The 25,475-nt window shown below is 42.3% G+C and overlaps 1 protein-coding gene across 2 annotated transcripts; it reads left to right on the plus strand.

Moving 5' to 3' along the window:
* LOC115370044 (period circadian protein homolog 2-like) lies at positions 1-25,375 on the plus strand. 2 transcript variants are annotated; one of them, XM_030066837.1, is made up of 22 exons: positions 1-166; positions 4,106-4,674; positions 6,792-6,884; positions 8,370-8,524; positions 8,950-9,071; positions 9,542-9,743; positions 11,099-11,150; positions 12,251-12,393; positions 13,154-13,232; positions 13,636-13,742; positions 14,086-14,239; positions 14,420-14,528; positions 14,656-14,953; positions 15,683-15,839; positions 16,806-16,942; positions 17,576-17,782; positions 18,247-18,492; positions 18,740-19,890; positions 20,484-20,673; positions 21,006-21,243; positions 21,625-21,775; positions 22,062-25,375. In XM_030066837.1, the coding sequence occupies exons 2-22, from the start codon at positions 4,175-4,177 to the stop codon at positions 22,218-22,220; spliced, it is 4,650 nt and encodes a 1,549-aa protein (XP_029922697.1). In that variant the 5' UTR covers positions 1-166; positions 4,106-4,174; the 3' UTR covers positions 22,221-25,375. The 2 variants fall into 2 exon arrangements, with proteins under 2 accessions (XP_029922697.1, XP_029922698.1); XM_030066838.1 differs by having other exon boundaries at positions 15,686-15,839.
* The last annotated feature ends 100 nt before the right edge of the window (positions 25,376-25,475 follow it).

Below are 25,475 nucleotides of genomic sequence, written 5' to 3' on the forward strand. Positions count from 1 at the left end.
GAGAGCCGGGGAGGAACCGCTTCACTACTGTGTCAACCCGTCTGAATCCCGTCTCCCACTGACCAGCACTGGATACTAAAAAGTGAATGATTTTATCCACCGCTCGACTTTGCTTCTTCTTGACGCCAAGGAAATCCTGAATACTGTCCCTTCGTCGACAGCAAAGGTTTGTTTCCACCTTCTTATTTTAGGAAAAAATGAATAAACGAGCGCAAAAATAAGTTGCATAACCAACTTCGGTTTGCGCATGCGCGCAACATTCTGATTGCTCTACTTATTGTATTTTTATAAGAAAAAACGCCGGTTCCAGGTTATCTTCTTACTTGGAAATAACCGAAAACATTCGTGTTTATGTAACGGTTGCTCCATAGCAAACCAGCTGCCGTTTTAACTTGCGTTTATAACGATATTGCCACTTTTACATAACTGTGTCAGTGTACCGTGCAGTGGATTGCAGGTCAACGTGTGTGTGGATTTTGAATAGCAGGTCAATGGGAGTTAGATGGGGGAAGGGATGTTTGTTCCCATTTCAGAATATTCTTGTTTTATTTTGATGAATTTCACGTTTAACCCGTGTAAGGTCGTTGGAGGAATACATGTCCTGCCAAGTGCAACACAATGACTGTCATTTGAAATAAAGACAAAAGGTTAGCCAATTAGTTTCAGGAAGACACAGAGGAAGAAAAGATAGATTACATTGCACTGCTTGGCTTTCTCAAGTATGTCATGGCTGCAGCTTTGTTCAGTATACAAGGCAAATTTATGTCATATTTATGTAATGATGTGAATCTGTGTGAGTCTAGTTGGAATACACTGAAATCCTTGTGTTGGCAGTGGGTCTGCTGCTGTTTCAAGGCCCTTTGCTGACCACAATCGCACACCACCTCACGCCACAACACACACACACACACACACACACACACACACATACACACACACATACACATACACATACACATACACATACACACACACACACACACACACACACACACACACACACTAGTTGTATCTCTGTTGCACTGACATGCGCCTGTGAATATTGGGTCAACTTGATAATCACCTTACATTGCTGTCAAGCTGAAGATGATGTTGATGTTAGGCCTTTATTTGGCAGACAGTTTGAGGGATTCCTGGAAAGGCTAAACATTTAGCTGGTGAATTGTCATAATTATCCCATATGAATGGATTTGCTGTAAAATAAAGAATCACCTACTACAGCTACAGGTTGACTCCTGTCACACCACAATAAAAGCCTAGCTGTCTTAATATATATATATATATACATATATATGTATATATATTAACTGTGCCACTTGTCATGATTCAGCCAAGATATTTAGTTTAAGTTAAGAATAAGAAAGAGCTGACAGTGTTTCACCTAATAATTTAAGTGTTTTTATCATTATTATTATTATTATTATTATTATTATTATTATTATTTATTAATAAACCCAAATTTTACAAACACTTAAAGTAGGCCTACAGTTGCATGACACAGTGGCTGATCTCTTGATGAACCTGGGTAACACAATGTGAGATGATGTCATCTTAATGAAGCACTGGAATGGGCCTGAAGATCAGCATCTTGGAAATTAATAGCTCACAAACTACCCCAGGATAGGGTGGCCACTAACTTATTTAGAGATAACACTGAGCAAATGCTCTGGTGCTATGTTTAACTAGATAAATTGTGAAATTGATTCTGTGTTCCTTTTTATAGCAAAACAGTTAAAGTCCACGACCTATTATCTATTCTCATACTGTCTCATGTAATTTCTGTCTTGTGTTTAATTGGAAGTAAGCTTTCTAAATTTAGTTGGATACAAGTGAATCCATGTGGTTTTATGAAACAAGGCAGCTATTGCTTTGTGCTGCACTATAGCCCAATCCATGTGACTGGAGCTGCGTTGTATAATGCCTGAGATCTGTGCTAGTGTGTTGGGTGTATCAGTGCTCTCGCTGAAACGGGGCTGAGCTGGGAGCTGATGGGAAGCTCAGTTTCACATTTCACCTCACAGTTGTGTTAAAGGGTTTCATGTCATGTTTACCTGCTTTACCTCTAGGGGATTTGAAGGGTTTTGGCAAAAAAATGACTTTAAACACAAGGCATGCTTGTCTTTTAAGTGTTGTGTTTACTGGAAAAGGTTATTAGCATGCTGCTAACTTTATGTAAGATACCACTTGTCAGCATTTTACAGTTTTAAAACAGTTCCAAGCATTATTTGGCTGGCTTATTAAGGCTTTGAATTTGTTTTGTGTTAATAATCAATGTCATGGCAACATGAGTCAATGCCATTGGTGTTTTTAAATGTGAAAGGGGTGTGGGTGGGTGGGTGGCTGGGGGTTTTGTGTGTGTGTGTGTGTGTGGGGGGGGGGGGGGGGGGGGGGGGGGGTCTCTTATCTAAATGCTTAAGAAAGAGATTAGTCTTTCTGTCTGTATTTTTCCTCAGGTGTTTTTGCCTTTTTGACAATATTTTGACTTGTGGTCTCTTCTTACTCCCTCCTGGTTGGTTATTTGCAGCAGCCAATAGAACTTCTCCTCTAAGTGTTTGGCTACTGCTCCTGAGTGGGTCATATCCCCAGGTGGCAGCAGATGTGTGGGTGGATAAAGTCTGGAGTTTTTTGAGATCGTTTGACATGATAGGTCTTCAGTAAACTTGCTTATGCTTATGTAAAGAGCAAAGAATAGACAAGTTGCTTCATTTACATGCTTACATAAAGCCACAGCATGATCTTGGATACTAAACAAAGGGGGGAAATGATTTGTATTTGGATTAAAATGGCTAATAGCCAGTATACTCAAGCAGGGCTTTATATAAATAGCTTCACTGTTGACTCTTGGTCTGCTTTGGTGGGTGTGCTTGAGCAAGAGGAGACAGCAGAAATGTTGAAAACTGTTGCTCTTGTGATTTTATCAGGTTTCTTTTGGAGGTTAATAAAGCTTTTTTTTATTAGCATTCCTGAATGTTTTGGAATCGGGCTGAATCTAATTGTGTTATGCCACAGTCAGGTCAAATTCCTCATGCCTTCACGAATGTTGGCACTTCATTTTCCAACAAGGAGATACTGTGACTTATTTTTGCCAGAGGGTTGGCTAAGTTGACTGCATAAGTTTTCCTGTGTGATGATCTGTCTCATCACTTAATAAGGTATTGTGATACAAGGAAAAGTTTATTTCGGCAAATGGTCACACCTTTTTCTTTGTTGTTTCTGTGGTTTTTCAGTGCCGTCAGTATTACATTACATTACATAAGGTTACTATTTCTTTGATATAGTCCTGTGAACTTGGACGGTGCATCAGAAAATCTGTTTATCATGTTTGTGTTTGGGCTTAAGTGGACAGGGTTACGGCATCAACACATTGATTGCTAATCTGTGTGTGGGAGCTGTATTCTTGCATCAATCAGAATATTGTTATGTCTGTAAAGGAGAGCTCTCTTCTCTCTAGAGGCTTGCTGTCAGTAATTTAAGATTTTGCTTCTACCTGTTTATTAGCTTATCTGTGAAGAACTAAGATGGACTGCATGGACTTCAGAGGAATTAAACAACTGGAGTAATAATTTCTACCATGCTGCTTCCATACTCATCCATACCCTAAACTGCCTAGTCACTTTTTTGGCCTGCATCCAAATCAGGCCAATGTGGTATCCGTGCAAGCATATAATAATGTCTTCAGATAGTGTCAGTATCAGGCAGGATAATAAAGAGTGTAGTTGTTTTTATCTCCATCGGCTCACCATTTCTCTGAAAATCCCTTTTGAAAAGCTCTGAACTGGATCACGCTGCAGTGAGGCTTAGTCTAGCTGGAAAGGCCAGGGCAGGTCCAATGTGCTGTGGCAAACCTTTTGAAGGAAAACATGTTTCGTGTGTGTGTGTGTGTGTGTGTGTGTGCGCGCGCGCATGAAACACATGTTTGCTCTACCTGTGTTGCTGTGCCCTTTTCTTCATGATTGACTTTGAAAACATTCTGGTCACATCTAAAGGCACACTATAGGTAAATAAGATCAAAGCAATGTATTTTTGAATGATGGATTCTGTTTGACCTGTTTCGATTGCTTCTAACATTAGAATCACTCAACTGTGTTTTATGTCCCTCCTGCAGTGTAAACGCCCCTACTGAGGCATCAGGACCCCTTGCATCCCGTTGCCATGTGTGCCATGGCACCGCCATATGGAAGATAACTTAATCTCCTGCCTTTTGCCTTTGGCCCGTCCCATGTCTGAAGACAGCGATCCAAAGCGCTACCTGTACTCCACCCTGGACGGGTGCAAAAGGGACCGGGAGAGGGCCGGCTTCCAGGCAGACGAAGAGGAGGGCTCGCCTTGTGGCTCCATAAGTCAGCTGCACCACATGGCCAGCGGTTACAACGAGGGATGTCGTGGGCAGGACGGGGCAGAGCTGGAGCCCGAGCTGGGGTTGGCCTCTGAGGGGAGTGACAGTAGCCATGAGCACCCCGCTTCGATGGGCTCCCCACATGATGACAGGAAGCGGCCACGCCCACCGCTACATGAGGATGTGGAGATGGGCTGCAGCGGCTCCAGCGGAAGTGGGACAGAATCCCACGGCAATGAGTCCCATGGCAATGAGTCTCATGGCAACGAATCTGTAGGCAGCTCCAATGGCAATGGCAAGGACTCTGCTCTCTTAGAATCGTCAGGGAGCAATAAGAGGTGAGAGCACTTCCATTTCAGTGAATTGTGGTTAATTAAGTTTCTTCTCACTGCCACGGGGGGAGGACCATCTAGGTCACGGAAGTGGGGTTCATTAGAGGTAATAGCTTGGCCATTTTCTTCTGTGTGAGTCACTGTTGCAGTCCAGAAGAGACTGGCTCAGACTGAGAGCAACTGCAGGCACTGTACTCCTCAGGGTGCTGTCTAGTTTAGAGTAGTGACAGACTGACAGCAGCTGTAGGCGTGGCTGCATTGAGGGATCACTTGCCATTTCCTACTAGAAGGCCATCTGTATGCAAAGAAAGCAGAATAGGATGCAGGACTGTCAATGAAGTAGGCAGTCATCTGCAGAAATTTCTGCAGGTTTTGTTAGATCAAGTCAGATGCTCAGTAATGCCCTATTAGCTAGTGGGAGATGTCAATAACGTGATTGTAATATGGATTCTGGCTTGCCATAATATTTTTTTCCTATCTAGCTAAGGGGTAATCAGTGTTGATTAGCTGTACTCCCCGTCCTGATGTATGGCCAACTGGTGAGCTCGTCACAGATTTGGTAGTTTATTGATGAATCTGCTTTACATCATACAAGATTTCCACTGACACACAGTTCCTACATCTGTCAAAACTATCTCAGAAAGTCATTTTCGTCCAGGCCTGGTGAACACACCACACCTGGAGAAGGTCGACTGTTGCATAATCGGCACTGTGACTCATCTGCCAGAGCTTCCAGATGCCACATCTCTGACAGTGGTGATGACACTGTCGACGTAACTTCATCAGTCCGCATCTACAAGGGAAATTCTCCGGAGAGGGTTACATGAGCGTTCATATGCATGAGTTGGAACGGCTAACATTTATGTAATTTTATCAGCTTGATGACAGCATCACCTTATGTCACCTGTAACAGCAATTCACGTCACTGTAAAAAAAAAAAAAAAAAGTGCCTTTTCAGTGGACTTAACAGGATGTAAACAGCCTTTAACAGTTCTAGAAATCCCACATTCATTTGTTCTTTGCTTTATGCATGATGAACAGAACTACAGTTCTATCTACAGTTCTGGGGAGCTGTTGAGTTCATTATTATAGAGTTTTAATTTAATGATTTATTTATTGATTTATGTATATTTTGCCGCACCTTTTCAGACTTTGCTGTGAAATGTCGATAGCTAGTGGGTGATGATAGTGTGCATAGGGATGACCTGACAGAATGAGTTCAGGACATTAGCGCACGTCTGAGGAACTTGTTATTCAGTGGGAAACTGCTGCCCAACTTAAGGGTCAAAAGGAATCAACGGCCACTGATCTCAGTTGGCTACAAAGCCTCTATAGTAGCAGACTAATAAGGTACCACTCTTCCCTAAGATCTTAGAACTGGCCCCAAAATCATCTCTAGTAGGCCAAGCAAGTATTAATCTTGCCAAATGGTATCCTTTCACCAAATTTTGCAATGTAACAAATTATGTAATGTGACACATTGCAAAATTTTGTAATACCAGACATTGCAAAAGTAGCGTAATTTGATGTCACCATTATCAAATGGCATTGTGATATACTACTTGTTCCTTGACCTTCACCGCTGTGCTATGCTAATGAGCATTTTAACCAGGTATTGCACTGATACACAATTTTAGCTGCTACTACTACAGTGATAGGCCTTTTTGATTAAGGTTAATGCAATCTGTGTAGAAAACCCCACTGATACATATTAGCTGTTGTGCAATGTTCAGCCCATTGCAGTGTTATTTGATAGGTAAGACTATTTATCCATAGGTATACTGAATAAAAATTGTTTCTGTACATTTGTCCCGGTCCAGAGCTTCACTACCTGGTTTCCCATTTCAAATTCAGAGAGAAAAAAATCAATGCTCAGCTCAAACTGAGAAAAGTCTTTGTTTGATCTGCCTCTTTGTTGCATGTTTACTACTGGCTGTGTTTAAGGATATTCCATTGGTCTCTTCTTACTCTGAGTGCACCCTTCGTTAGAAATCCTTGACTCAGTGTGCTGCTGTGTCTCAGCTTTTGCTGTGACGCTCCTGCTGTTCTTTCATCATGCTCTTAGTTGGCCTTGTGTAGTGTGCATCTCCTTCAATAACATCCTATGTTGTTCACGGTTGCAGCTCAAACTCTCACAGCCCCTCGCCGCCAAGCAGTTCCAACGCCTTCAGTCTGGTGAGCTCTGAGCAGGACAACCCTTCAACCAGCGGCTGCAGGTACGGACTCAACTTTTATCTCCACCACAACTGAACATGTGAAGCTCTCAAAATCAAAGGATTATAGACACATTTGGCCTTCATCAGGGGTTTAGAAGACTCCTGTTTATATACAAACAAAACAAAGAAATCAACCAATCAGCAATCAGATCAAATACAGTTCAGTCATTAATGCAGTGTGTCACGATATAACTAAACACAAGTGGAGCATATGCTCATGTGACTTTTAACTAATCAAGTCACTGACCTGTTGCAAACAGGTGAGAGGCGTTGACTCAGTTGATCTCTCAGCCAGTGTTCACCAATCATCAGTGATCCAAGACAAACAAAGGCTTTAAGTTTGAAGAAGATTTGGTGAAAGCCTAACAGTTTAAGAAATTGCTTTTTAACTGTCTTTTTGTTTTGCTGAAATTGCTTGGAGGGTTTTCATTGCTTGTGGAGTTTACAGAATGTTGTTTTTTGTTTTCAGAAATGAGGGAATATAACAATTTGTTTGGGAAATTGATTTTTCCTGTTTGGGTTACTTTACTGGAACAAAGTTTATTTTATACCTTTAATCACATGGTATTGGGTATTTTTGAGCTGTTTTTCTACACTGCATAAATTCTTTCACACCAAACCTAACTGTATTGGAGGGAATCAAATTTGTATGAAAGTGTTCCGCCTTAAATATGGAAAGCCATAATTTTACATCAGATGTCAGTCAGTCTAAATATCACCAGTGATGTCAGTTTCCCTCTGAAACCCTGCGAACATGCAACATGAAAGTCATGTTGCACTTACCTGGAACTAAAAATTTATTTTTAGAAACTGAAAGAGATGGAAAGACCATCTTATCCAGAATACCTGAACACCTAAAAATGGCTTATTCGGAATAATTTAATGCGTTAAAATCATTCACAAGTTAAGTGATTGACAGCCATGAGGTAGATGAGACCTAATAAAACCTTAAATGTGTAGAATAGCCAAGATTTTTTTTCCTCAACAGTATTTATGCATTTTACAAATGACAGCATTTCAGCATTTTCAGGAAACGTTTTTGCTCTTGCTGCGAAATGTTTACAATGGTATGAACATTTATGTATCTATAATTAGACAGCTTTATGTGCTAATCTGAGTACAAGTACCTGGGAGCTGGATTGGTGCTGAAAATAAATTGATACCATCAGTGCAGCTCTAAATAAATAACAAACTAAAACTCAAAGTCTCCAAATATCCCCTTAAGTCCAGGAAGTGTTGCAACATGAGTATTTGTTGTAGGAGCTTTTATTCACAGCAAACACAAGAAAGCTAAGTTCTTGATTTAAGACTTAGAGAAAATGCAGCCCAGTTCCAGCCAATCCCCTTGTGGCCAGCCCCACCAGTCGCCCCCTCCCTCCTTTTTCTCTCTCCATGCTGAACGCCATGCCATCCTCAGAGTGTGATATCATTGGTGAGAGCTTGTCATTTTGACACACGTGTATCTGTCTCATGCACACCTTGCAGTAGCGAACAGTCGGCCAAAGCTAAGACGCAGAAGGAGCTTTTCAAGACTCTCAAGGAGCTAAAGATGCACTTGCCGTCGGAAAAGAGAAGCAAGGGCAAGGCCAGCACGCTCAACACCCTCAAATATGCCCTGCGATGTGTGAAACAGGTGAAAGGTAAGAGCCACTTTCTGAGACATTTACTATGCTCGAACATGGATTCACATCGTCAACATGCATCATAGATGTTGATGACTTCATTCAAGATGATTTCTGCTGATGATTTCATTCAGGAATATTAAGAATTAAATACAATTCTCCTTGTTTAGTCACAATCACATTTTTGTTGATCTTGTTCAAGTCTATGATCTAGAGCATAATGCATTGGTGCTGATCTGTGATTGATTAAGAATTTTGAGCAGCACAATCATGAGAACAAATGATGCTAAAATTGTGATGACAAATGAAATCTGCCATGGTCATTAAAAAAAGAATGTTGCGCAGAAAAGTATTGTTCTTACTGACCACGTGTGTGAGATTATGTGTATTGATATGTACCTATACACACATTATATTGATACATGTCTATTTTGGTTTGGCAGCCAATGAGGAGTACTACCAGATGCTGATGATAAATGACAGTCAGCCACCGGGTCTTGATGTGTCATCATACACCATAGAGGAGATTAACAGTATCACGTCAGAGTACACCCTCAAAAACACCGTGAGTACCTCACATCACCACCTCACAGGTACCAGTAAAAGACCAAGCAGCTTTGGTGGTGGTAACACATATTTCTCTTTGAATACAAGAAGCCATAGTGGAGTTGTGTTAACGTTGTTAATATTGATTTATCATTAAAGTTCAATTTTGCACAATAACACTGAAGTTGCTTCCTTGTGTTAATAGGATACTGTTCAATAAAATAAAGAGCAGACATGATTTGCAGAAAATGATCTGAAGTGCTGAAAACAGTGTTGACATTAGATACAGCAATAGTGTAGAATGTGCAAAACTTCACCTCCAAATAAATTTATTTTTGATGACTGTAGCTGTGGCAATATTGCTGTAAGGATTAACTGGGTATACACTCCTGAGTACCTCAAAACAGTCTGTCTTCAGTGTTCTGGACATTTTGAAGCTGAACAAAGTCTCATATTGGCTGGTAAACTGTTGTTTGTCTTGCCCAATAGGATATATTCGCTGTGGCCGTCTCGCTTATCACAGGGAAGATTGTTTACATCTCGGACCAGGCAGCGTCCATCTTGAACTGCAAGCGGGAAGTGTTTAACAACGCTAAGTTTGTGGAGTTCTTGACGCCTCAAGATGTCAGTGTTTTCTACAGCTTCACCACGCCCTACCGCCTGCCCTCATGGAGCATGTGCACTGGAGCAGGTACCAGCTATTAACATGAAACAGCTGTGTCTGTAAGGTTGTCTTTGCAAAGCAACACAAAAATCATCCCAGTTTAGTCTCGCTTATGTCCTAGGTGGAACAGGTACTTTTACAGTCAGAATCCAAACTGGGGTTTTCTGTATAGTTTTCAAAAATGTAATTCTTATTGAAATAAATCAGACTATAAATGAGATTTTCCTTATCTAGGCCAACATTTGAGATTCATCTTATGACTATGGATGTCACATGTCAGTCATCCATTCACCATCTTTTCCAGAAAGGTCACGTGGAAAACCCACACATAAAATCAACTGTGCCACCTGCAATTATACAAGCATCAGTTTCCTACACATTATCCCACCCCCTCCACACACACACACACACACACACACACACAATATTGTATGTACATACACAGATAGCACATATTTCATTCACATGCTCAGTCACACATAAATGAACACATGCCTACTCACTCACACCTGACACATTTTGCTGTTATCACACTACATATTCTGTTTCCTCTCATTTGCCCAGAACACACACATACATGCATGCCAACTGCACCATACTACTTACTTCCTGTTGAGTCAGTGGCACCAGGCCTAGTGTTGAAGTGAGGAGTGAGGAAGTTGGGACAACAGAGGTGATGTGTGTGGTGTGTGTTGGTGTGCATGTAAGCCGCAAGCGGTGCATCTAAGTCGCAAGTGAATCTCAAACTGCGGACTGGGACTGCTGTAGAGGTCAAAGTGACGTAAAAACTTAAAATCATTTCTAAAAGTCACTAGAATACAGTACCAGGTGTCTAAAATTGGACTAATATTGTCTCTTCTCAAACGCCTGGCTGCAGCTTTCAAAACAAGTTGAAGAAGAGCCAGGGTTGTGTGGTTTTGGCAAAAAGAATAATTCACTGAACCACTGGACTTGATTCTTAAGACACAGAGCATAGTCAGTGATTTTTCCCAGATTTCAGGCAGCTAGTTTAATATTAGATGCCAGGTGGCCAAAAATTTCTTGAATTTTAAAAAAAATCATTAAAGAGATGAAGATGGTTTGGAGACATACAATATCAATAGACTGTCATTAAAAGGATCAAGGCTACTGTTATGTTTAGGTTAAGTACATTTGTGTATCATCATTTGTTTTAATACTATAAAGTAAACAAATTATCAGAATAATAGAGAAAAGAAGTGTCCTTTTCCTCCCAGTTTTGCAGTCACAAATGTCTTGAATATCAATGACTAGCAGATGGGGCTTTAGGAAACAGCTGAATTCATTAGGTGATATACCGGTATTCAAATTGTCTTTTCTTTTTTTTTTTTCCCCATGTCCCCTCCTTCCCATCTCTTATTCAGAGTCCTCTCCCACGGAGTGCATGCAGGAGAAATCCTTCTTCTGCCGCATCAGGTGAGTGACAGTGGTGAGCCGGCGTCTCTGATCCATAGTTTCCTGCTCAAATAAGCTCTGAGTCAGCAAGGGTACAGAGTGAGGGTGGACAGTAAGAGAGAGAGAGAGATGGTTCATGTATAAAAATCAGCCCCTCATGCTTTCTGTCAGAGGGTGCTCAAAGTTTTCCGACAGAATGCCCATCTCTCACCCTAACTCTAGTCTTAATCGCTCATCATTCCTGAAATGTTTGACAGGAGGTTTGGAGGCTAATTTTTACACCTGAGCAGAGAGATGAAAGAAGGGAGCAAGTCAGCCGCTTTAAGTTTTGGCCTTTATCGCCATCTACTGGTCAGAATTGGTATTACAACTGCAGCTTTCATTTTGAAAATTGTGCTTTGTGCAGTTGCATTTAGAGTAGTCAGTGATGATATATTGTGGTCATGTATTTTTTTGATAGCATCTATGTTTTGCACAGGGCTGAAGAGTGAGAATAAGAGCTTGATAAATCTTAGATGTTTTTTTCATTAATACTTGCATGCAAGACCCTTTCTAAATGTAGCCCCTGTGTTAAGAAAAAGGCATCTACAGGGTATATTTAATTTGAAAGCATATTAATTTGTTGTGCCTTAAGCATAATTAATTACATTCATTAATTTTCTACTTCACAGTAATCTCACTGTAGAACAACATACCTCACGATTTTCATTTAAATCTTAATTTAATAACTTTCCACTGAAATATTCTGGACTGATAGACTAAATTCAGACACAAAGTCTTTTCATGCACTCTTTCTATGCTCTCTTTTTAAATGTGCAAATAAAATGAATTATAACAAAAGCAAAGAGTGCTTGTTAGGAAGCATTTGCTTGTATCACCACATACTGCTGTTATTATACCTGCCCCTCCTAAAGCCAAAGATGGATATTAATTGAATTTATGAACAAAATTATAAGCAAAAAGTGTGATTGCTATTGACAAACTGGTGAATTAAAATGAAATTTGCTGTCGAATGCCTGTTAAAGTGATGCTCCATTGTTATGAAACAGTAATACCACAAAACAAATACTGAACTCAGCTGAATTGTTCTTTAAATGTTTTATGTTGTATGTGTGATGCAGTGGGGGCAAGGAGCGTGAGGGGGATCTCCAGTACTATCCTTTCCGTATGACTCCCTACCTGATGAAGGTGCAGGATGCTGAGCTGGCTGAGGAGCAGTTCTGCTGCCTCCTGCTGGCTGAGAGGGTGCACTCCGGGTATGAAGGTGAGACCTTGCGGCACACAAACACACACATATAGTCTGAAGTATGACATTTACATTTACTGTTTTGAAAAAGTAACTAGCTTTTACTCCAAATACATTTTCAATGAGTCACTGTTTACTTTTACTAACGTAGATTGTTACAGCAGAATTTCTGCTTAAGTAATATATCAGCAAAGTGACAGTACTTCTACCTGAGTAGCAGTTTGTAGTACTCTTTCCACCACCGGTGTTGTAAATGTTTCTGAAAATTAAACAAATAAAAACCCAAATCTGAAAACTTGATTCACACAACAGTGTCACATCGTTATGACAAACTTAGCTGGACCCATTCAGTGAAGGAGAGAAAAGGCACTGCAGTAGTATTTTAGGGCAAACATACGGTGCATCTCCTGGACGCATCGATAATAAGTTTACGGCATTTTTTCAGATTTTAACGTGTCAGGGACTCAAGATGCATAATGTTCAACATCACTGGACAAACTCAGTTGTAATGTGGCTTTTAACTTTCATTTTGAATTTCAGTGTAAAGACGTTAGATTACTCTGTGAACATGTAATGTTCATATCCTACTTCTGGTATTTATCACATTCAGATTAGAGTATCGGTGTGAAAACAAAAATGGTCAAATACATACATAAACACATTCACTTCTCACACAGCTTGCATACATTCAAACACTTTAAGCCACTGTGTGCTCATATGTACAGAGGTGTTTTATTGTCATGTTGGCCAGAGTACATTTTTTCTTCTCTCTCCACAGCACCCAGGATCCCTCCTGACAAACGGATCTTCACCACCACACACACACCTAACTGTGTGTTCCAGGATGTGGACGAGAGGTGAGAGGGTCGAGTTAAAAATGTGGTGCTGCTCCTACACTGTATATTTAGACAAGGTTACCATGGTCACAGAAAATTTGTCCATAGAAGTTATGTTGTTTATAAGCAAGACTTGCTGCATTTACATCATCAGTTTAACCAAATGATGAAACATTTCAACATAGAATCTCATAAATATTGGTCATGGAATAGCAATATAAGCAATTGAAGAACATCATGTAAAAGTATGTCTGTTAGTCTTTGCTGCGGAAAAGACAGAAGGGTTGATAGTAGGGTTAATTTAAATTTTTTTCTATATTTTCAACCAATCAAAAGCACATTGTTAGCACAGTAATTGCTCCTGTGAATTGGCAACTGGAACGATTTTGTATAACATGTGTGGAACATGTTGTTTCTCCATCAGGGCTGTTCCTCTGTTGGGCTACCTCCCCCAGGACCTCATCGGTACACCCGTGCTGCTTAACCTGCACCCAAGTGACCGTCCCTTAATGCTGGCCGTCCATCGCAAGAGTAAGAGCCTTTTTCTCTCCATCATATCTGTGGACTGGCTGGAAACTGAGCCTGGCTGTTCATCTCTCTGCAACTGCAACTGGAGTCATAGAAAATAAATGGACTAAAATTTGGCTGGTGCCTATGCTCCAAAATTTTCAAAACATAGTGATTCATTAGTACAAAAAAAAAAACTTTAAAACATATACCACCTGCAAAAAGTAAAGTGGTTCTAAGTGGAGGGTCCCTACAATATCAATCAACTCTACAAGTGCAATGTATTGAAAATTTGTAGACGGAACAAACAGACATCAGCAGTTAGAAAAATATGTATTTATACATTTTTTTACTGTTACTACTACAGTTCTGCAGTATGTCGGCCAACCGTTTGACCACTCGTCAATCCGTTTCTGTGCGAGGAATGGCGAGTACATCACCATAGACACCAGCTGGTCCAGCTTTGTCAACCCGTGGAGCCGCAAGGTCTCCTTCGTCATCGGCAGACACAAAGTCCGCATGTGAGTATACACACTGACACACATACGCCTTCACAGCCAGGCTGGGGCTGTAATGTCAGCTGAGCATCACTGTTTTCATTGACGGTGACTGTGGTCATCAGTCATGACAAAGTGATAGAACATGTCCGATGATGCTGGTGAGTGTGTGTTTGTTTATGCATGTGTGTTTTTTTACTTCAGGGGTCCTGTGAATGAAGATGTTTTTGCAGCCCCAGCTTTCCATGGGGGGAAGATCATGGATTCAGACATCCAGGAAATCAGTGAGCAGATCCACCGGTTGCTACTACAGGTATGTGCACACACTCACGTATACAAACACACACACACACAGCAAGTAAAGTCATTGCACACTTGGCACACATACACATTTCACACACACAGCCATCAGTTTCTGTAACAACTTTGTCTGTCACTAGCCGGTCCACAACATGGGCTCCAGTGGTTATGGTAGCCATGGCAGTAACGGCTCACACGAGCAGCTGGTGAGTGTCGGCTCCTCCAGCGAGAGCAACGGAAACGTCGCCGCCGGGAATGGAGCAGAGGAGACGAGCAAGGCCAAGCCCACCAGGACCTTCCAGGAGATTTGTAAAGGAGTCCACATGCTAAAGAACCAGGACTCCCAGACCTACCTGCGCTCCCCCTCGCCTTCACCTTCACCTTCACCCTCACCCTCACCCTCTCCGTCCAAACCGGAGCAAAAGAAGAGTGCTGATAGTGAGTTTACCTTAATGTAACTTATCATAGCATGCATACATATTTATCACAGGTGATGCTTTGCTCAGTAATGCTTAGCTGATGAAGACTGATACATTATTTTATTGCTTTAGAAGAAAGAATCTGCCAACTGACATATTGTAATGTACTTTAATGCTGTTGGCAATAATTATAGCTGGGAGGGAAGCCAGAATGCCTGCAATGATAATAGATTGCCAAATTTATTTGGCAGTGAAGTATGATGAAAGCTGAAGTGAGAATCGACTATTTAACTGGGAATCCCCATTTTTTTATGTATTCTTTCACTTTTTTTACTTCCCATTCCCACTTGGAGAAAAGCCAGAAAGTGTGTGTGTGAAAGATCACAGACAGACTAGAAGTCTTGATCAGTCAATGTAGATAGAGTTAATCAGTTCTAAACACATACACAGCAGAATATATATGTGATTTAAACAGCTGGCTGTTCAGATTATGCTTCACTAAATGTGACAAAAATAGTCTCAATGTGTAACAAAACATGGGGGGTCGTTGTGAGGCATTTGTAGATTTAATATAATAGGGGTGGATTTGTTCCATGAGACACGAATCACAGATGTTAAAAACACTTCTAAAAAGCTTTCACTGTGGCTTGGCTGTAAAAGTTCTAGTGCCTCTCTGTCCGGCTCTGTGTGTTTGCCTTCCTGTGTGTGTGTGTGTGTGCCTGTCCTGATGACATTGCTCTGTCTCCAGCAGCAGTATCACTCAGGAGTCCAGTGGTGCGTCTGAAGGACTCAACGTCCGCCCTGCAGGCCAAGGACAGTACTACAGGCAGCATGGAGGACCTAACCTGTAAAGACCAGACTGTGCACTCTTACCAGCAGATCAGCTGCCTCGACAGTGTCATCAGGTGAGTTGTGTGTGTGTGTATGCCTGCATGTGTGTATGTGTGTGAGTGCGCATAAATTTGTTGACATGAATATGTATAAGGCCAGACAAAAAAAAATTCTGGGTTCCGGTTCCCAACCGAGTGTCCCATTTAACCCCCGAGTCAGGTTATTTTATTGGCCTCTGTGTAAAAATAAAATAAAAAAATAAAATAAAGGCACTATGCGACCGAGTGTGACCTTGTTGGCATTGGTCAACAATGCCAACAAGGTCTTTATTTTGATCTATGTTGCACTCGCCTTATTTGTGATGTTCTCACGTAACTTCGGAAAATATCTTCATGGAATCACGCACCACCGACAGCACTGGCTGGAAAGAATGGACTTCCTCACGTGTGTGTGTGTGTGATTTGTCCTCGCAAACCACCAGTGAAAATAATCCGACTACAAGAGAAAACCTTTGCAGAAGTAGTGAAAGAGGTGAAACAGTGCCATTGTAAATTTGCAAGTGCCGCAGGCAAACATGACGGGGGATCCGTCATGTCTGCCTGCTGCCCCCACCGTGGAGCTCAGCTCTGTGGCGGTGGGCGTGATGGGTGTATTCGACTTCAGGTATCTAGCGCTGCGATGCGAGCCAGAGACACCTCCCTCTGCTAGTAATAACACTGCTCCGTCCGTTAAAAAGGTGGTAACTTATGCAAATATTGAATTGATTATCTTTAAAAAAGCAACCCATGCATCACTTCCGAAAATTAAAAAAAAGAATAAAATAAAATAAAATCCCTACCTACCCATCCTTCCCATGAAGAAATAAAATAAAATAAATCCCCCCTACCCATCCTTAAAATGCTAAATAAAATAAAAAATAAAATAAAATAAATTCCCTACCTATTCATGCCCTTAAATGACAAGGAACCGAAACCCAAAGTATTTTTTTTTGCTTTGCCTAACATGTTTGCTGTCTGACTCCCACCACTTCTCTTTGTCAGGTACCTGGAGAGTTGTAATATTCCCATCACGGTGAAGAGGAAGTACCAGTTCTCCTCCAACACCACGTCCTCCAACTCAGACGAGGGCAAGAAGGACTTAGAGAACAGCATGCAAGGCACTCAAGACGCCAGCACAGGTATGCACACACATGTACACACACACATAGGCACTGTAGACACAGGTAGACAAAGATACTATCTCTATTTACCTAATATTCAGTTGCTCTTACTCGACCTGTACAAAATTTATACTTCAGGTGTCCAGGGAATTAAAAATCCCCATTTTTCCTTACCATGTTAATGTCTCATGGTCAAAATGAATGGTTTGGAGTTTTGAGTGACTTTTTATAACACATCAAACAGCAATTTTTTTCAGTTTAATCATTATTGCAGTTTTCGCTGCAGTTGTTGTTGGTAATGTTCTCTGAATTTTGTCACTGCTGCCGTGATTTCCCTAGGTGTCAGGGATCTTGTTAATTTCATGTCCTTCCAGTGGTGTACAGTGTAAATTAATGGAAAATATGAAGCTGCAGCATCTATACAAAATGTGTATGTAGTGCCATGTACCATTGTTTTCTGTTTTGGACAAATTTGACTTTGTTTTTGTATACTGCTACCTTCCGCAATCATACATTTCACTTAGATTTGCCCTATTAGGGTATTTCAGGGTCACTTTGTTTTACTCTTGACTTATACTGTCAGGAATGAGTCAGGGATTAGCTGTTGCTCTGTGGGTTGAAATAAAAGAGAACATTTCTCTCTCCATCCAGACCCTTTGATGCTGGACAACCAGCCAGGCCTGTCAAACATTAAAGCCCCTAAGAAGCCTCCATCTGGAGCTGCTCCTGTAGTGGGAGGCCCCCTGGCTCCACTCACCCTGCCCAGCAAGGCTGAGAGCGTTGTATCCATCACCTCACAGTGCAGTTACAGCAGCACCATAGTCCATGTAGGAGACAAGAAGCCTCAGCCAGAGTCTGGTGAGTTCCAATGTCCATCCTCATCTAGAAATTACTTTAAATACTTATAGACAGAAACACATGTAGTATGGCATAAGGTATGCTTACATCTAGCCATTAAAATCTGGAAGACATCCACAACAAAAATGGTCTTTGTGGTACATTTTTTTGTCTGACAACAGGATCCATGTCACTATTAAATGCTTAATTTTAAAAAATATTGATAATGACAAAACAGCCTCAAGTGTTAATTTTCTTTCAGATTTTCTAATTTGATACATCACAGTTCACAGCTATAGACATACCAGTTTATACTCAAATTGGCCATACTCGGTCAATTTCTGTTCATTATTATTGCTGATGTTTGTGTGTGTTGATTGATCAACACACTCAGAGACAGGATAACTGATGTGGCCAGTTACAGCTTGTACCTTCACAGACTGCTTTCTGATTGTGTTTCTGTGCCTTATGTCTGCCATTGACAGAGATTATTGAGGACGTAGCAGAGAGCCCGGCACCTCCGACATTGCCTGTCAGTGTGGTGTCTCCACCCAGCCAGGAGAAGGAGGCCTATAAGAGGCTTGGCCTCACCAAGCAGGTGCTGGCTGCCCACACCCAGAAGGAGGAGCAAGCCTTCCTCAACCGATGCAGAGAGCTCCGTAATGCCAGGACATTTCAGAGGGATTGTTCAACGTATCTGCACAAGCAGAGAGGTCCAACCAGTGCTCAAGGTTTGAGGCTTAATAGCACTTGCCAAGTACCACAAACTCTGAAACTTTGTCTTTGGCAGATATTTGGATGATAATTTTTTATGCAGGTAACCTTTTAGTTTACCAGTCCTTGGCAGATGAGGCAGAAATTTGATTTTGGAGTCATTGGTTACCATGCACACACACAATTGCCTCTAAGCATTTCTTTCAACTCTCTATAATACTCAAAACAGCCCTCTGACTTGTACTTCATTTTGTCTCCCCTCAGAATCATCTGGACTGCGAGGTGCTTCCAAACCAGGTGTCCCCAGGCCCGAGCCTACCACCAGGAAGGGCGGCCGCAACAGGAAGTCCAAGAAGCCCCGCATGAAGCGCCCCGATTCGTCAGACAGTGCCGTTTCTAATCGGAAACCCCGCCCTCCGCTTCAGGGTCTCAACCAGACTTCCTGGTCCCCGTCTGAAGCCTCCCAGTCAGCTTTCAATGTCTCTTACCCGGCAATGGTACAAGCCTACCCACTTTCTGTCTACCCCACTGCCCCTGCTGCTCCAGCCCAGGCCCCCCGCCCTGACCCCTCACTCTCCACAGGTTTTGGGGAGGGCCAGAGCAGCCAGGCAGCCCCACCTACTGGCACTCCGTTCCCCGCCCCAATCGTTACACCTGTGGTGGCTTTGGTGCTGCCTAATTACCTCTTCCCCCAAATAGGCCAGTTAAGCCAAATGCCCCAGATGGGTGCCACTCCTAGACCCACTTTCTTCCCCGAGCAGACCCAAACGCAACCCACCTATACTGCCCAGCAGCCCTTCCAACCCGCCCAGCCTGCCTACTCCATCCAGACACAGCCACCCTACACTGGCCAGCAGCCCTTCTCTGCACAGCCTGCCTTTAACCCCCAGCAGTCATTCCAAGCCCCTCAAACGGCCTACTCTACGCAGCAGTCCTTTCAGACACAGTCTGCCTATACTACCCAGCAGCCCTTTCAAACGCAGCCTGCATACACCACCCAGCAGCATTTCCAAGCCCCCCAAACCGCCTACACAACCCAGCAGCCCTTCACGGCCCAGCCCTCTTTCCCAGTCCAGACACAGTTTGTGGCCCAAGCTTCTTACCCAGCCCAGCCTTTCACCTACGGCCTGGCCACTGAGCCTCCCAAACCTCCAGCCATGGAACCGCGAGAGGGGGCCGCATCTCGCTCGTCCACCCCAGCCTCAGGGGGCAGGGAGCCCGCCACATCGCCCCCACTGTTTGAGTCACGGTGCAGCTCGCCCCTGCAGCTGAACCTGTTGAGCATGGAGGAGGGGCAGCGCTCAGTGGAGCGTCAAGACAGCACAGCCCCCTCAGCTGGAGCCCAGGGCAGCAACACAGCTGGAGCAGCAGGGGAGAAGAATGGAGCCACAGTGAAGCCAGAAACCCACCAACAGGTGAGAGACACAGAGAACTGAGTGAGACCCGGTAAAATCTTTGACTTGACTTGAATGTGGTCTCAGTGAACAGTTTTCTTCACTTAGCACACAAACCTTGCCACACATACCTTAAGTGAATAGACCAACCTTTTACCAAGGAGCATATCTTACCTGTTATATGACAAAACTCAAACAAGGTGACCATCTTTGACCCCGTTCAGACATAGTTTTTATATCTGGGTGATCATCTGATCAGTGGTGATACAATCACAAGTGGTGACTAGAGGGGCAATGCCAGATGTGAATGTAGATGTGAATCTCAGTTACACATTTTTGATCGTATTACCTGAGACTAATGTTTAAACCAAGTATCAACTTTTATGTTCAGTATTTGCTTAGTTTACTCTTGTGCATGCAGATGCTTTTGCATGCTGTATTTTTTGTGGACGGTTAGCTGTCAAGTTAGTTTTGTCTCTGAAGAATACTGTATGTAAATTATCTATTCATACAGTAACAATTACATGAACACTTACGTGTCTCCATAAAGTCTGTGGCTGCAAGTCAGCAAAGTTTGTGGGTGTATCTCTGATGATTGCTGCCTTGTTTTGCAGGTGGAGTCCCCAGAGGACAGAGCCCACAGTGATGGTAACTCCTCCTCCAGCGACCTGCTGGACATCCTGATGCAAGAGCAGGAGGACTCTCACTCTGGAACTGGCTCAGCCACCTCTGGGTCCATGGGCTCAGGATCAGGATCCAACGGCTGTGGCACATCAGCTAGCGGAGCCTCTGGCAGCAGAATGGGTCAGTAGCAAAAGTCGATGTTTTGAGTGGTTATTTGAATGTTTTTGAAGCTTTATAACAGTTCCATTCCAAGAGAGGGTTTCTACCCATTGAGTAATCCTGGACCACAGATACTGCTTCATGATGCCAGATTTTGATTTGCTGATATAATAGGTCAACATTAATTCACATTTATAAGCAAAAAAAGGGAAAGGGTTCTATTTCTGACAAGTCTTTTCATTAATCTTTAAATCTGGTCAAATATGCACAGCATCAAACTGACTGAAAGTACATACACAAAGCCACACCCTTACACACCTTTTCACTATCTCTCTCTCTGAAACCCCCAACAGGGAGCAGCAACACCAGCAAGTATTTTGGCAGCGTTGACTCCCTGGAGCATGAGACCAAGGCCAAGGCCAAAACCAAGATGAGGGCTGAGGGCGGCTCTGAGGGCGGCCAGTCACAGAGCCAGGGCTCAGGTCATGGGGAGGGAGACCATCTCATCAAGTACATCTTGCAGGAGCCCCTCTGGCTTCTGATGGCCAACACCGACGACAAGGTCATGATGACCTACCAGATGCCATCCAGGTGAGTGACTGACCTTCTAAACCGAGGCTTATGATAGAAACAAGAGTTTGATATAGAAAGTGAAATAAGAAAGTGCAGTTCTTGCTTTATGTATTAAATTTCTTTCAGTGCTCTTTCACTGTAGGCCAGTTGAATAACAGCATTCTGTGATTCAGAATCAAAATGAAATTATTGAGTTATTTTGTTTATTTGTTTGTTTGTTTGTTTGTTTTACACATTTCCTTCCTTCATTCCTGTAGGAATGTTACAGTTGTCTTTTTGTCTTTTTTTTTTTTTTTTTTTTTTGCTTCCAGCTTCTTGCTGTGTTGATCACGTACATTCTTAATACCAAAGCCACCAGCGATTCTGTGATGATAAACATGTCTGTTTCCTGACCTGCAGGGACATGCAGAAGGTTCTTCGGGAGGACAAGGAGAGGCTGCGGCAGATGCAGAAGAGCCAGCCTCACTTCTCGTCAGACCAGCGCCGAGAGCTGGTGGAGGAGCACCCCTGGATGAGGAGAGGGGGCCTCCCTTCTGCTATCAATGTGAAGGTCAGGACCACAACCACACACACACACTTAACAGATGCGGGTTTACAGCAGTGGAGGTTGGAGACTTTTAAGATTTCAATAGCACAAAATGATTCATCATTTTGTCATTCATTTTCCAAACGACTTATCCTCGTAAAGGTTGCGGGGGTGCTGGAGCCCATCTCAGCGCTCTGTTAAAACTAAATTCATTAAATCTTTGGAAGGTAAGATGGCCTTCTCTAAACCAAAACAAACCTCTTCAAACTGTGCCACTTACTCATTCCGTTTCTGTGTGTGTTGTCACCAGGAGTGTGTGTACTGTGAGGATGCGGCAGCAGCGGCTCCCATTGACGATGACCTGCCAGACATGGAACTGGGCGACCTGGGAGAGGAGGCGAGCCGAGAGGAGCAGAGCTGCCAGAACCTGGCTAAGGAGTCGCAGCCTCAGCCCGACTCCGGTTCATGAACACACGCTCACACACCGTCCAGAAGACTAACCTTGGACCTCCATGATGCACAACAGACACTTACATACTACACACACACTCATACACACACACATACACACACACACACATGGTGTGGATATGAGAGACACAGCTGTGTGCCTGAAAAGAACTTGATTACACACGCACACAAACTAAAAGACATTAAGTCAAGTAGAACTCTCTGTTGCCATGGTGATGGTCGTGAGGCTGTGTGTTGCTGTATGTGCCCGGTGGTTTGGGGTGTGTGTGTGTGTGTGTGTGTGTTCATTCGTGTGCGTGTGCATGATGGGGCAGGACTGATGGCAGGACTGCTGAGCTGTAGTTCTGAACCCATCCTGCCAGGGGGCAGTAGTGCTATACAGGCAAGAGGCTGTTACAGGCTTGTAGTCTGTATGCATGAGCCACACACTGCTGCCTACTCACCGCGCGCGCGCGCACACACACACTCACACACACACACATACACACATAACCTGTGAAACAATCTGAGCCCAACATGTGTGGTTGGTAACCTTTGGCCTCTAAGATGACTTTTAATTTTTTTTTTTTTTTAAGTGTTTCCTACCATTCTGTTTGGTACAGAGACGGTCCTCACAGGAACCTGTACAGTTACCCATCCTTCAAGGAAAAAGTCAACACAAGTGGTCAATAGATATTGTTATATTTAATGATAAAAAATAAATAATAATTTTAATATTTGGACAAATCACTTCAGTTTGTTTTAACTGTTTCTAAAAGGCTTTTTTTTTCCATCAAGCCACTCTTGAAAGCTGTTATGAAAACGCCCTGATGTCAGACATTCTCTTCGTGGCTTGTGGTGCCAAGTCAAATGATATTTTGTTGTCTCATTCACTCAAATCCTAGGATGCCCTCTGCTTTCTCATCAGAAACCATTTATAACAGATGTGATGCTCATTGAATAATGTGGGTGGGGTCAAAGGTCAGAGACTCCCACTTTTGTATCAAAGATGTGTTTTTATCTCACTTTCTCTGATGATTCTCCTTGGAAAACTGCTGCAATATATGTATAGGCACAAAACAGTGGTAGAGCCTGATTCAACAACCAACAAAATGACCAGATGTACAGGCAGATTTGTGGGTTGGTTTTCACTTTTTACAACAATGACAATCAACTATATACCATAGGATGGCCGTTTTATCACAATACCTTATTTATTTTCTACCAGATTATATATCTAGATAGATTTTATATGCCAATGCCAAATGCATTCAGATAGATGAAATAGGTACAATAAAGTAGCTCCAGATTTATCTGGACACCACAGCTTAATTGGGTTTCCATGCATGGAAACTTGAACACGTGATGATCACATCTAAAAACTGGAGTTTGCCTGTCACAGACAACATCACTATATAGTTGCAAATTTCAGAGAGAAGAGGTGCTACAGAAATCACCCTCAAACTGACTAGATTCCTAGGATTAGCATTTCATTTTCACTCAAAATCTTCATTTTTAAGTGCAAAAAGTTAAATTATTTACTCAAATATTTTATACACAAATATTACAAATATTGCAATCACAATGTTGCATAATACAGAGTACAAAAATCTCCTCTTGCCCCATTTCAAACAAATTACTTTTGTCATGTTCTTATTTTATTGTTTTTTAGGTACATTTCTGAAAGGTTGTTCAAGTTTTGACTTAACATTGAGTTTGGAGTGACGAGAGAGATTCTGACAGCCTGAATATTTATTACCCCATGATAATTTTGTTGCAGTCGTGGCATGTTTCAGGTGCCACTAAAAGGACTTAGGAAGCTCAAAACCCTTGAAAGCCTCTTTTGGCACGTGTTTGGCAGCATGGATCCTGGACTAGAATCATTTCTATGACACTGAATACTGTGAAAGCTTTTGGCCAAGAGATGTTTTACACTGTGTTCTCAACGGGAGAAGTCAATACTGAGCATTGAGTCCGCACTGAAAGGCACTATGGGAACACCGCATGACAACTGTATGTAGAAAATATGGGGACCATGTTGCCTCAGTAACCTAACCGCTGGTCATGTAAATTTAGATAACGGTTACACAGGAAACGGTGATATGCATGTGTTGTTAACTGGCAACCATGCCAGCTCCATGTCACATATACAAGTATTATGGAAACTGGGATCCACATTAGTTCCGTTACATGAATTGTAAACTATGAGAACTGGGAACAATTGCGGTGCTGGGGCAGAAACTGTGTTGGGTTAAAGTGGTGAATGCACAGGAACACAGTCTGGACCAAGAGCATCTCACTGGCTTAGTTTGTTTTCATGATTTTCATTTTCTGTTTTGCATTTAGTCTTGTTCACATGTCAGAGCTAGTTCTTCATTGTTTTATTTTTCTATTCTTCTCTTGTGTGTTTTGTTTCATGTGTTGAAGAAGGTTAAGAGTTTATTGAGTGTCATTGGGAACCTACCTCTGATAAAATCCCAGGTCATGTTACTGTAAGCAGTGAATAACCAACGTTGGATGTATATGTATGTGGGCAAAGCGCAATGGACGAAGATACTTAAGTAATTCCACTGAGTGGTTGGTGTGTACAGAGGCTCTGATAAGTTTCTGCTTCGGACTCCAAAGTGTGTGGGGACTCCTGTCTGCTATCTTTATGAATGAATGAATGAATGAATGGACAGATGGGACTGGCTCTCCTCACCACTAATAGCAATTGCAATCTGTTTTTTGTCCTTTGTCTCATTTCTGTGCAAAATGTATTCCAGGGGTTTCCCTAGCTCACCTGTGTGTAAATCATCAGGAATGCGTGAAAATAGTTGGTTTTTCATTTCAAACTGGTATTAGGACATCAGCTGTCATGGACGCCAAAAGGGGGTCAAAGAATGCTGTTGCACTTGTGTTTTAAGCCTTACCATACCTATAAGGCCTCACACAGAGGGAAGCCGCTTTGAATGGATTATACACAGCCGAGCCGCCGGAAGCCTCCTACTCTATAAATGCATCCACACGGTACCAGCACCTCATGTTGTGTATGGTCATGTCAGTTTGTCTCATTGCCACTGTTTGAGCCTGTGGTATGTTCAACTAGCACAGTTTTTCTGCATTTTTGTAGGTAAAAAGATGTGTTGTTTGGGATGTCAAAATGATGTTGTAATAAAACTACAAAAACTAAAAGAAACCTTGTTGATGTGACATTTCTGTTTGACAACAGGGGACCCAGCTTAGCTTCCAGAAAGTAGGTTTGTACTCATGAGGTGACTTATTTTCTTCAGAG

Source organism: Myripristis murdjan, chromosome 13 (genome assembly GCF_902150065.1).
Source record: "Myripristis murdjan chromosome 13, fMyrMur1.1, whole genome shotgun sequence".
In the NCBI taxonomy this organism is placed as follows: domain Eukaryota; kingdom Metazoa; phylum Chordata; class Actinopteri; order Holocentriformes; family Holocentridae; genus Myripristis; species Myripristis murdjan.